Source organism: Myotis nattereri (genome assembly GCF_964212035.1).
Source record: "Myotis nattereri genome assembly, chromosome: 9".
Lineage (NCBI taxonomy): Eukaryota > Metazoa > Chordata > Mammalia > Chiroptera > Vespertilionidae > Myotis > Myotis nattereri.
In genome coordinates this window covers 80,187,846-80,200,959 of record NC_138084.1, presented here as the reverse complement: position 1 = coordinate 80,200,959, position 13,114 = coordinate 80,187,846, and the positions used below count along the sequence as shown (strand labels likewise).

The following is a 13,114-nucleotide window of genomic DNA, read 5'->3' as shown; positions in this document are numbered from 1 at the left end:
CCTGTGTGTGTTCTTCCCGCTACTCCATGTCTCCTGTGTGTGTTCTTCCCGCTACTCCATGTCTCCTGTGTGTGTGTGTTCTCCCTGCTACTCCATGCCTCCTGTGTGTGTGTTCTTCCCGCTACTCCATGTCTCCTGTGTGTGTTCTTCCCGCTACTCCATGTCTCCTGTGTGTGTGTTCCCGCTACTCCATGTCTCCTATGTGTGTTCTTCCCGCTACTCCATGTCTCCTGTGTGTGTTCTTCCCGCTACTCCATGTCTCCTGTGTTGTTCTTCCCGCTACTCCATGTCTCCTGTGTGTGTGTTCCCGCTACTCCATGTCTCCTATGTGTGTTCTTCCCGCTACTCCATGTCTCCTGTGTGTGTTCTTCCCGCTACTCCATGTCTCCTGTGTTGTTCTTCCCGCTACTCCATGTCTCCTGTGTGTGTGTTCCCACTACTCCATGTCTCCTATGTGTGTTCTTCCCGCTACTCCATGCCTCCTGTGTGTGTTCTTCCCGCTACTCCATGTCTCCTGTGTGTGTGTTCACCCTGCTACTCCATGCCTCCTGTGTGTGTTCTTCCCGCTACTCCATGCCTCCTGTATGTGTGTTCTTCCCGCTACTCCATGCCTCCTGTGTGTGTTCTTCCCGCTACTCCATGCCTCCTGTGTGTGTTCTTCCCGCTACTCCATGTCTCCTGTGTATGTTCTCCCTGCTACTCCATGTCTCCTGTGTGTGTTCTCCCTGCTACTCCATGTCTCCTATGTGTGTTCTTCCCGCTACTCCATGTCTCCTGTGTGTGTTCTTCCCGCTACTCCATGTCTCCTGTGTGTGTTCTTCCCGCTACTCCATGTCTCCTGTGTGTGTGTTCTCCCTGCTACTCCATGTCTCCTGTGTGTGTTCTTCCCGCTACTCCATGTCTCCTGTGTGTGTTCTTCCCGCTACTCCATGTCTCCTATGTGTGTTCTTCCCGCTACTCCATGTCTCCTGTGTGTGTGTTCTCCCCGCTACTCCATGCCTCCTATGTTTGTGTTCTTCCCGCTACTCCATGTCTCCTGTGTGTGTTCTTCCCGCTACTCCATGTCTCCTGTGTTGTTCTTCCCGCTACTCCATGTCTCCTGTGTGTTCTTCCCGCTACTCCATGCCTCCTGTGTGTGTGTTCTTACCGCTACTCCATGCCTCCTGTGTGTGTGTTCTTCCCGCTACTCCATGCCTCCTGTGTGTGTTCTTCCCGCTACTCCATGCCTCCTGTGTGTGTGTTCTTCCCGCTACTCCATGTCTCCTGTGTGTGTTCTTCCCGCTACTCCATGTCTCCTGTGTGTGTGTTCCCGCTACTCCATGTCTCCTGTGTGTGTTCTTCCCGCTACTCCATGTCTCCTGTGTGTGTTCTTCCCGCTACTCCATGTCTCCTGTGTGTGTGTGTTCTCCCTGCTACTCCATGCCTCCTGTGTGTGTGTTCTTCCCGCTACTCCATGTCTCCTGTGTGTGTTCTTCCCGCTACTCCATGTCTCCTGTGTGTGTTCTTCCCGCTACTCCATGTCTCCTATGTGTGTTCTTCCCGCTACTCCATGTCTCCTGTGTGTGTTCTTCCCGCTACTCCATGTCTCCTGTGTTGTTCTTCCCGCTACTCCATGTCTCCTGTGTGTGTGTTCCCGCTACTCCATGTCTCCTATGTGTGTTCTTCCCGCTACTCCATGTCTCCTGTGTGTGTTCTTCCCGCTACTCCATGTCTCCTGTGTTGTTCTTCCCGCTACTCCATGTCTCCTGTGTGTGTGTTCCCACTACTCCATGTCTCCTATGTGTGTTCTTCCCGCTACTCCATGCCTCCTGTGTGTGTTCTTCCCGCTACTCCATGTCTCCTGTGTGTGTGTTCACCCTGCTACTCCATGCCTCCTGTGTGTGTTCTTCCCGCTACTCCATGCCTCCTTTATGTGTGTTCTTCCCGCTACTCCATGCCTCCTGTGTGTGTTCTTCCCGCTACTCCATGCCTCCTGTGTGTGTTCTTCCCGCTACTCCATGTCTCCTGTGTATGTTCTCCCTGCTACTCCATGTCTCCTGTGTGTGTTCTCCCTGCTACTCCATGTCTCCTATGTGTGTTCTTCCCGCTACTCCATGTCTCCTGTGTGTGTTCTTCCCGCTACTCCATGTCTCCTGTGTGTGTTCTTCCCGCTACTCCATGTCTCCTGTGTGTGTGTTCTCCCTGCTACTCCATGTCTCCTGTGTGTGTTCTTCCCGCTACTCCATGTCTCCTGTGTGTGTTCTTCCCGCTACTCCATGTCTCCTATGTGTGTTCTTCCCGCTACTCCATGTCTCCTGTGTGTGTGTTCTCCCCGCTACTCCATGCCTCCTATGTTTGTGTTCTTCCCGCTACTCCATGTCTCCTGTGTGTGTTCTTCCCGCTACTCCATGTCTCCTGTGTTGTTCTTCCCGCTACTCCATGTCTCCTGTGTGTTCTTCCCGCTACTCCATGCCTCCTGTGTGTGTGTTCTTACCGCTACTCCATGCCTCCTGTGTGTGTTCTTCCCGCTACTCCATGCCTCCTGTGTGTGTTCTTCCCGCTACTCCATGTCTCCTGTGTGTGTTCTTCTCGCTACTCCATGCCTCCTGTATGTGTTTTCTTCCCGCTACTCCATGTCTCCTGTGTGTGTGTTCTTCCCGCTACTCCATGCCTCCTGTGTGTGTTCTTCCCGCTACTCCATGCCTCCTGTGTGTGTTCTTCCCGCTACTCCATGTCTCCTGTGTGTGTTCTTCCCGCTACTCCATGCCTCCTGTGTTTGTTTTCTTCCCGCTACTCCATGTCTCCTCTGTGTGTGTTCTTCCTGCTACTCCATGTCTCCTGTGTGTGTGTTCTTCCCGCTACTCCATGCCTCCTGTGTGTGTGTTCTTCCCGCTACTCCATGCCTCCTGTGTGTGTTCTTCCCGCTACTCCATGCCTCCTGTGTGTGTGTTCTTCCCGCTACTCCATGCCTCCTATTTGTGTTCTTCCGACTACTCCATGCCTCCTATGTGTGTGTCTCCGGTAGAAGAAGAAAGGGTTTATGGGGAACGTCCCTCTGCCATTCTCACATGATACCTGCTCTTACTTTCTTACTACACTTACCCAAATGTGTGTTTCCCTCATAAAACACCAACTTCTTGAAAACAGTGTCTTTGTTTGTTTGTTTGTGTGTGTGTTAATCCTCACCCGAGGATATTTTTCCATTGATTTTTAGGGAGAGTGGAAGGGAGAGGGAAAGACAGAGAGACAGAGAGAAACATCAATCTGAGAGAAACACATCGATTGGTTGCCTCCTGTATGAGCCCCACCGGGGCTCAGGCCAGGGAGGATCCTGCAACCAAGGTACATGCCCTTGACTGGCATAGAACCTGGGACCCTTTGGTCCATAGGCCGATGCTCTATCTACTGAGCCACACCAGCTAGGGCAAGAACAGTGTATTTTTAAAATGTTTATTTTTTTCAGTGTCTTGTTTTTCTTTAATATCTCCAGCAGCACCAGGCTCAGAACATGCACCTAAAAACGTTGAGTGAGGGAATAAATAAGCTGTAAGACATCTAAATAGAGCTGTTGATGGGCAACTGTAAGTGCAGAACTGGAGTTCTGGTGAAAATATTTTTAGTCTTTTTCCTAAATGAAAGAGTATCATCTCATTATACTGGTGTAAGTGTCACTATCCAAATGCAGGACAAGATTAATTGTTTTGATTGAAATCTGGGGAGAGTCGATTCCGTTTAACAAATGTTTGCGGAGCACCTGTGTGTGCAGAAGAGAAAAATAATGTCATAGCCGCAGCACTCAGAGAGGCCCCGTGTGTGTGAGGCCAGCCGTGTGCACACCTCAGCAGCACCCGAGACCTTGTGCATTTGGTACGAATAGAGCAGTGAGTCTCGGGGGTGAAGCAACAGGGTGCCAGGCAAGGCCTGCTGGAAAGGGGGCCTTTGACTCGACGGGGAGAGGAGAGACTGTGCTGCTTGCGCATGCTGGGGCGAGCACTCTGAAGAGAGGGAGGCCCAGCTACGCTAGGAGCTGGGAGCTGGGCTCGTGCTGCGGGGCTCGGGGAGCGCGGGTTTGAGTCTAGCGGCAGAGAGGCCTTGTAGGTACACGGGACAGGGGTGGTCAGTGTAGTTGGGGCTCCAGGAAAAAACTTCAGTGTGGAGCAGTGATTTCCAACCCTTTTCCTCTCATGGCACCCATAACCAGTCGCCCAGCTTCCGTGGCACACCGGAAATATGCTAATGGCTTTTTACTGATCTAACAAATAGAATAGGTACAATTTTGATTCATTCACAACGACGGCTTTGGTTGTGTTGGCTGCTGTCATTTTTTTAATTTGACAATTTAAGGGAAAGGAGGATAGGGCCCCTGACTAGGTCGTCAGATTTTGCATGTTTGAAAAATTCTTGCTGTTCACCGGTTGAAAATCGCTGGTGTGGAGGGCAGCTTGGACACCAGGGGTGGGGAACATCTGGCCTGCGGGCAGGATAAGGCCCGAGAAATCATTTGGTCCGGCCCTGCCAAGGCATTAGGGGTGAGCTGATTAAATGTCTGACCAAATAGAGCAGGCTAATTTTTAAGATGGTAATTCTGTATGGCTCTCGACTGATGTTGTAAATATCCAAATGGCCCTTGGCAGAGAAAAGGTTCCCCACCCCCGGTAGAGCCTGGGCAGGAGGGTCGAAGTTAGAATAGAAGGTCCTGGAAGAGGTGGGGGGTGAGGACAGCGAGGAGGACGGTCCTCAGAGCCGCATTCACACGTGAGTCCAGCCCAGGGCTCTACCCCTGGTGCTGACGGGAAGAAAGACCCGTCCCTTCCTTTCAGCCGCTCTGACTGCTCGTGTCGGGGAGCACAGCAAAAGGAGCAGCGTTTAAAGCACAAAATGTGACAGTTACCACTCTGCTTTAATTGCAAGGGCTATGTATTAGCATGCTCATTTGGGGGGTGAGGAAATGGAGGCTCAGAGAGAGTGCGTGGTGTGTGGGACTTTACAAGGGACCCCAGTGTGAGGAGAAGGTTGGGAGAAAGGCAAGCAGGCAAGACTCCGTATCTGCCACCCTCCAAGGTCTGCTCCCACCTGCCCCCAAACCTCCCAGCTCCCAGCATAGTTCCGTTTTTATTGTGTTTATACAGTGGAATTCCAGGTTATATATATTTTTAAGTTCTGATATTAACTCAATGGAAATCCATTGAATTCAACGAACCACCATTCAACTAGACCAGGGGTTGGCAAACTGCAGCTCGCGAGCCACATGTGGCTCTTTGGCCCCTTGAGTGTGGCTCTTCCACAAAATACCGACTTCTGCGCATGGGCCACGAAGTTTCAATCACACTGTACGTGCGCACTCGCACGTGGTATTTTGTGATATTTTGTGGAAGAGCCACACTCAAGGAGCCAAAGAGCCGCATGTGGCTCACGAGCCGCAGTTTACCGACCACGGAACTAGACAATGCAGGCGGGACCCCAGTTCTAAGGTTGCCGCCAGTTCCTGAGGCGGGGCGACTGGGCTCGGCTCCCTGCTGCACGCTGGTCCTTCTGGGACCCTCAGGCTGCCCCACACTCGGCCTCGGGCCCCAGGTCAGGAAAGAAGGAGTCTGTGGGGCATGGGGGGCATTGGGAGAGACGGTGCCCTGCTGAGGTTGGAGGTCAGGAGCCCTTCTCGCTGTCTCCAGCAGAGCTCAGCAGGGCGTCCTGGTTGAAAGTCCAGGGAGAAGAACAGGGAAGCCCGCACCTGACAACCAGCTGCTCTGTGTGCTGGGAGCCAGGCAGTGGGGAGTTCTGGGCTGGAGCCGGACCCTCCTCCAGGCCCTGAGCAGCCCGTCGCCTGCACACCTGCGGGCGGTGCCAGTGGCTCCTGAGAGGGCAGGTGCGTGCTCAGAGGTGGAGGGGAGTCCACAGTCCCAGGGGCTCACCTGGGGAGCTAGACACCTAGGTCTTTTTTTTAATTATTTATTTTTATTGATTTCAGAGAGGGAGGGAGAGGGAGGGAGAGATAGAAACATCGATGATGAGAGAGAATCATTGATCGGCTGCCTCCAGCACACCCACACTGGGGATGGAGCCCACAATCCAGGCATGTGCCCTGCCCGGGAATTGAACTGTGACCTCCTGTTCATAGGTCAATGCTCAACCACTGAGCAACACTGGCCAGGCAGGACTCCTAGGCATTCTTCTCAGACTCTGACAAAGCCACGGAGCAAATGGCTGAGCTCCCTGCCTCTCCACCCAAGCTGCTCCTTTCGCCAGGCCTTCTAAGTGCATGGCCTGTGGTTGACCCTGTCTGCCGCCCACCGGAACCTCCTGAGTTCAGGCTGAATGTCTCCTTGCCTGGCCTCTGGGTGCCTAGACCTTTCACCAGGAGCACAGGGTGTGAACCCTGGCACCTCCCGATGGCCCCAGCTGAGAAGCCAGGTGCTGGGCTTCGCTTTCCACTGAGTACAGACCCAGAGAACAGGAAAGCCACGGCCACTGTGGGTGGGGGATGGAGAGATGACAGGAAGGACCTCCTGTGTGACAGTGAAAAAGCAGATAACCTAGCAGCCGTGATGCCTCACAGGCTGGAGTTTCCGGGTGGGTTTCATGGAGGTTGAAGGGCAAAAGAGATGCCTCAATAGCCACCGGGGATGGGATGGACAGAGGAAGTAAATTCTCTTCTTCAAACAGAAGACCTCTGCCTTTCCTCTCTTTGGTACACTGGGGTCCTGCATGAGCTCAGAAAGGCATTTTACTGCTTAAAAAAAAAAAAGGTTGGAGACCATTGTCTTAGGTCTGGTCTATAAGACAGATGTGTATACTTTTTAACCATTCATAGCCACCGACTGATGTGAGCTGGAAGCACTAACAAATACTAGTTGAGCCAGATTGAGGCTGGGGGAAATGGAGCATCCTGTCTAAAGGGGGAAGGGTGCACTAGCTAAGGTTTGGGGTGATGTAGCCAGCTTGGGATTCCTTAAAACAACAATAACAAACACCCGGCCGGCGTGGCTCAGTGGTTGAGCATCGACCTATGAACCAGGAGGTCACGTTTCAATTCCTGGTCAGGGCACATGCCCGGGTTGGGGGCTCAGTCCCTAGTGTGGGGCGTGCAGGAGGCAGCCAATCAATGATTCTCTCTCATCATTGATGTTTCTGTCTCTCTCCCTCTCCCTTCCTTTCTGAAATCAAATCAAATTATATAGAGGCCTGGTGCACAAAAATTTGTGCACTCGGGTGGGGGGGTCCCTCAGCTCGGCCTGTGCCCTCTTGCAATCTGGGACCCCTCGGGGGATGTCCACCTGCTGGCTTACGCCCAGTCCCTGGGGGGGAATCAGGCTTAAGCTGGCAGACAGACATCCCTCTGGCAGCCCGGGAACCCTCAGGGGATGTCCACTTGCCAGTGGGGAGCAGGCCTAAGCTGCAGTCGGACATCCTTAGCACTGCTGAGGAGGCGGGAGAGGCTCCTGCCACCACTGCTGTACTGGCAGCCGTCAGCCTGGCTTGTGGCTGAGCAGAGCTCCCCCTGTGGGAGCGCTCTAATCACCAGGGGGCAGCTCCTGCATTGAGCGTCTGCCCCCTGGTGGTCAGTGTGTGTCATAGTGACCAGTCATTCCCAATTGTTCTGCTGTTGGGGTCAATTTGCATATTACCCTTTTATTATATAGGATATTTAAAAAATAGCCCAAGGTGGGGAGCCTGGTAGCCTGCTTGCTCCCCGGTGTCAATCGCCAGCTTCAGCCCGTGGAGCAAAGTGGAAGCAGGGGTGGGTATGGTGGGTGTCGGTGCTACAGTCACCCTACAGTCCCAGACTAAAATCACAGCCCTGCAAAGACCCTGGGGCTGAGTTAACAGCGAGAATCTGTGGTGGTTCAGAGAACTGCAGGAAATGAGGCAGTTACTACCAGTTAAAAAAATTACATCCCAACTGTTTTGGTTCAGTGAATAAAGCGTCAGCCTGCAGACTGAAAGGTTCCAGGTTCAGTTCTAGTCAAGGGCACGTCCAGTTGCAAACTTGATCCCCAGCCCTGGTTGGAGCACATGCAAGAGGCAACCAGTCGATGTGTCTCTCTCACATCAGTGTTTCTCTCTGTCTCTTCCCCTCCCTCTCACTGTCTTTAAAAATCAATGAAAAAATATCCTCGAGTGAGGATTAACAACAACAAAATTGTGAGGGAGCACCTACTGAGGGTTAGGTAAGAACCCTATCTAATAAAAGAGAAACATGGTAATTAGCCGTACATCCGCTACCCTTCCCATTGGCTAATCAGGGCGATATGCAAATTAACTGCCAGCCAAGATGGCGGCCGGCAGCGAGGCTACTGACATGAACAGGAGGCTTGCTTGCTTCAGTGACGGAGGACTCCAACGTTCCCCGCCTGCTGCTGCTGGGCTCTGAGCTGCTAAGAAACATTGTTACAAATATAGAAGCTAAACAAAACCCCAGAAACCTGTTTTCAGTTAGCCGGGATCTCAGAGCTGAAGTCGCAACAAAGTTTCAAATACAGAAAGCAAACAAAGCCAGAAACCTGCTTTCAGCAGTGAGGTCTCACAGCTAAAGCCGGCTCTCAGCTCCAGTGACAACCATAAATCCAAGAATAATAATAATAATAAAAAAAAGGGAATAAAGGAGCGGTTGGGAGCTTCAGTCACCCGCCAGCCTGAAAACGGCCCTCAGCCCCTCACCCAGACTGGCCAGGCACCCCAGTGGGGACCCCCATCCTGAAGGGTGTGTGACCAGCTGCAAACAGCCATCATCCCCTCATCCAGGTTGGCCAGGCACCCCAGTGGGGACCCCCACCCTGATCCAGGACACCCTTCAGGGCAAACCAGCTGGCCCCCACCCATGCACCAGGCCTCTATCCTATATAGTAAAAGGGTAATATGCCTCCCAGCACCGGGATCAGCGGAGCCACGAGGCCTCCCGGCACCGGGATCAGCATGACAGGGGGCAGCGCCCAAACCCCCTGATCGCCCTGTGGCTCTGTGTGTGACAGGGGGTGGGGCCACAACCTCCCTATCTGCCCTGCTCTGTTTGTGACAGGGGAAGGCACCCCAACCCCTGATCAGCCCTGCTCTGTGCCTGATAGGGGGGAGCTCCCCAACCCCCTGATCGGCCCTGCTCTGTGTGTGACAGGGTGCGGCCCCCAACCCCCTGATTGGCCCTGCTCTGTGGGTGATGGGGCAGTGCCCCAACCTCCCCATGGACCCTGCCTGGAGTGTGACAGAGGGCGGCACCCCAACTCCCCAATTGGCCCTACCCTGAGTGTGACTGAGGGTGGCATCACAACCTCCTGATCGGCCCTGCTCTGTGCATGACAGGGGGGAGTTCCCCAACCCCCTGATCGGCCCTGCTCTGTGCATGACAGGGGGGAGCTCCCCAACCCCCTGATCGGCCCTGCTCTGTGCGTGACAGGGGGGAGCTCCCCAAACCCCTGATCAGCCCTGCTCTGTGTGTTACAGGGTGTGGAGCCACAACCCCCCTGATGGGCCCTGCTCTGTGAGTGACAGGGGACAGATCCCCAACCCCCCTGATGGGCCCTGCTCTGTGCGTGACAGGGGTTGGCGCCGCAACCTCCCCATCGACCCTGCCTTGAGTGTGACAGGGGGCGGCGCCCCAACCCCCCAATCGGCCCTACCCTGAGCGTGACTGAGGGTGGCATCGCAACCTCCCGATCCGCCCTGCTCTGTGCATGACAGGGGGCGGCGCCCCAACTCCCTAACTCCCCAACTCCCTGCGGGGCAGGCACCTAGGGATTGGGCTTGCCCTCTGCCACCCGGGAGTGGGCCTAAGCCAGCAGGTCGTTATCTCCTGAGGGGTCCCAGACTGTGAGAGAGCACAAGTGGGGCTGAAGGACACCCCCCACCACCACCACCAGTGCACAAATTTTTGTGCACTGGGCCTCTAGTCCTATATAATAAAGAGCTAATATGCTAATTAGACTGAAGAGCAGAATGACCGTCCAGGCATCCTTCTGGACGACCATCTGGATGACCTTCCAGATGAAGCCAGGGCTGCAAGGGCCAGCCAAGGCTGTGAGGGGCTGCAAGGGCCGAGCCCTTTGCATGAATTCGTGCACTGGGCCTCTAGTACATAATAAGGATACAAAGGTGCCCCACCCTTGAGCAGCTCACAGTGGGACATACAGGCTTTAGCTAAATGATTGGCATGTGATGAGTGACATACAAAGAAGCAACTGTTACTGAGGCCTGCAAGAGACAGAAGCTCATCTTGGCTGGGGGCATCAGGGGAAGACCCTCGGGATAAAGGATGTTTAAACTGTGACTTGAACTTTTTTTTTTTTTTAAATATATTTTATTGATTTTTTACAGAGAGGAAGGGAGAGGTATAGAGAGTTAGAAACATCGATGAGAGAGAAACATCGATCAGCTGCCTCCTGCACACCCCCCACTGGGGATGTGCCCGCAACCAAGGTACATGCCCTTGACTGGAATTGAACCTGGGACCTTTCAGTCCGCAGGCCAACGCTCTATCCACTGAGCCAAACCGGTTTGGCTGTGACTTGAACTTTGAACAGAAGTTAGACAAAACAGGGGAGCACATTTTAAGCAAAGGAAACAGCATACGGGAAGGTATAGAGGTAAGAGGTCCTTGAGCTTTTGAGAAACTTCCCGAGAAGCATGGGGAGGAAGGGGGAAAGGGACAAGATGTCCATTAGACTTGACCTATGGTTGACCTAGAGGCCCCCAAGGTCAAGGATCCCAGAACTTAATTCAGATAGTTTTGTTATCAGTTACCTGGTGCTGTGTAACAATCGACTCCAAAACTTGGCGGCTGAAGACCACGGCCATTTTGTTTCGTGGGAGTCTGTGGCTGAATTCAGCTGGCGAGTCAGCTGGGGCCGGACCAAGTGGGCCTGCTGGGCCTCTTTCTCCAGGAAGTCTTTCATCCTCGAGGAGGCCAGACCGAGCTCCACTCTCAGGGCAGCATTCCACGAGGGCGAACCCCAATTCATGAGGGGGACCCCCCTCTGCTCTCCTCCTTTGCCATGGCTCACGGGGCAAAACAAGTCATGTGTCCTAGCCCATCAGTGTCAGAGGGGATCCCACCAGGGCAGGCAGACGGGGTGTGAGTCCTTAATGTAACAATCCACCATACATTCCTTCTCCCAAGGAGAGATTCGGGAAGGTCAAGGAGATGAGAGAGCAGACGTGGGCTTGGTCAGACCAGTGGATCCTGGCCCTGGCTTTGGGGCTCATGGTATAACAGGGGTCAGTTTGCCGACACACTAGTTCTCAGGGTCCTCAGTCAAATGGAAGATGCTACATCTCAGTTTAGCAACACGCTTGTTATCTGAGAGGATAAGAGCGCTTCTCCCCTTACCTCTGAGGCCCCTCAGAAGGAAATAGACCAGGAGAATTAGAAATAGGATAATGTGGATTAAAGCTCCTCCCCAGAGGCTTGCAAAGGGGTAAGACCTTGGGGTGGGCTACCAGGGAAGGCTGTGGATCTTAGTAACAGATCTTTCTGGGTTGGAAAGAGCCCCCCCACCCCCCTCCAGCTAATGGACAGATGGCTCCTGGAGTCTCTTTTTATCCAGAAAGTCTGCTAGAGTTGGGCCAAGGCAACTGGGATTTGGGGGACAAAGACTTACCCTGAACTCCCCAGCTTGGTCCCTCTCTCATCAGGCAAGGTTATTGCTGGAGATTCCCCGGGGCCTCCCCTTTCCCTGCAGGCTTGTTAGCACCTCCCAGGAAGCTGCCTTCCAGACGCCCCAGGGGCACCCATGTTTGTTAAGTAATTGGCACTGACCTGGCTCTGACCCCCAGGCTTCGGTCTCTGTGCATCTAAAGGCAGTAGCTACAGAGACTCCTGAGCCAGCAGATGGGGAACAAGTCTGATGGCTTCAGGACCCCAGGCGCCTGGAGACTGGCATCCTGTGTCAAACCCGGGCACCTGGTGAGTTAGAGCCACACCTACAACCCCAAAACCCCCAGTTTGGGAGTCAACTGAGGGATCCCCTCTGCACCCAAAATAGGGGGCAGAGGGGCTCATTCCCACTTCTTTTCCTTTAGCCATTTGTTAACTCAAGCAACCAGTATCGCCAGGCCCTGTGATACCCACTCGGGACACACTGGGGACACGGGAGGAGAGGGCCAGTGTAAAACCACAGCGCCACGTTCGATGGAAGCATTTTAACAAGAGAGTACGCCCTGGTCGGAAGTCTCTTTAGAGCTCAAGCTGAAGGGTCATAGGAGGTGCGTGGACAGAACTGGAGGTCAGAGTGGCAAGGAGCAGAGGGCTTAGGGAGCACGGGACAAGCTACACTGGATACGTAGGCAGGACTGGATCATGAAGGGCTTCTGAAATGTTAGTGCTTTAAACTTTCTTTTTTTAAACATATATATTTTTATTGATTTCAGAAAGGAAGGGAGAGGGAGGGAGAGACAGAAACATCAATGATGAGAATCATCAAACAGCTGCCTCTTGCATGCCCCCTACTGGGGATGGAGCCCGCAACCCTGGCATGTGCCCCGACCAGAAATCTAACCCGAGACCTCCTGGTTCATAGGTTGGCGCCCAACCACTGAACCATGCCAGCCCGGCTAACCTTTTCTTTTAATAGCAAGGGAAACCACTGACACCTGGTCCGGTGTGCATCTGGCAGAGGTCCCTCCCCCACAGTGCAGACACAGGCTGGAGCGGTTCAGGGGTGCTCTGCCCGGGCAGATTCCAGGATGAAATGAGGAGAGCTTGGCCTCGGGTGGCAGGGGAGAGGGCAGCAAATGAATAAATGCAGGAGACGTTAGGATGGCTAACTGCACAGGACTGGCTGAGGACTGGCGAGGAAGAGGATGTGTTAGATGGCTCTGAAGCTGCTGACTGAGAGAAGAGATGGCTGGGGGTGCCATTCGCTAATACGGGGAACACCGGGAAAATACCGATGGGCAGGACCGCGCAAGGTCAGCTTGGGCACCCTACATTCCAGGTGCCTCTGAGGCAGTTTGATGTTGCTTCCAGGGGGGGGGGGGGCGGGGGGGCGGGAGGGGGGAAGGATTATAAGCTTAGGAGTCATTGGCCGAGAGGTGGGATCTGTGGGCTGCAGCCAAGGGTGAGATGATGGAGAGAGAGTAGAGCAGGGAGGAAGGGGCCAAAGGCAAGGCTTGAGAAGTGAGCCTGCACCGCAGACAGAGCTACGGGCGG

General features: G+C 53.8%; 1 protein-coding gene across 4 annotated transcripts in view; it reads left to right on the top strand.

Annotated features, from left to right (window-relative positions):
- BACE1 (beta-secretase 1) overlaps positions 1–13,114 on the top strand; it is a 28,686-nt gene that overhangs the window by 6,076 nt on the left and 9,496 nt on the right. Inside the window, exon 1 of one of the 4 annotated variants that reach the window (XM_081098543.1) lies at positions 12,635–12,873. The exons of 2 other annotated variants lie outside the window; for them this stretch is intronic. In XM_081098543.1, coding sequence (XP_080954669.1) covers positions 12,775–12,873 — 99 coding nt within the window. In that variant the 5' untranslated portion in view covers positions 12,635–12,774. Of the gene's footprint in view, positions 1–12,634; positions 12,874–13,114 lie in introns of those variants that run through there. One more of the 4 variants, XM_081098544.1, reaches the window with a different exon arrangement.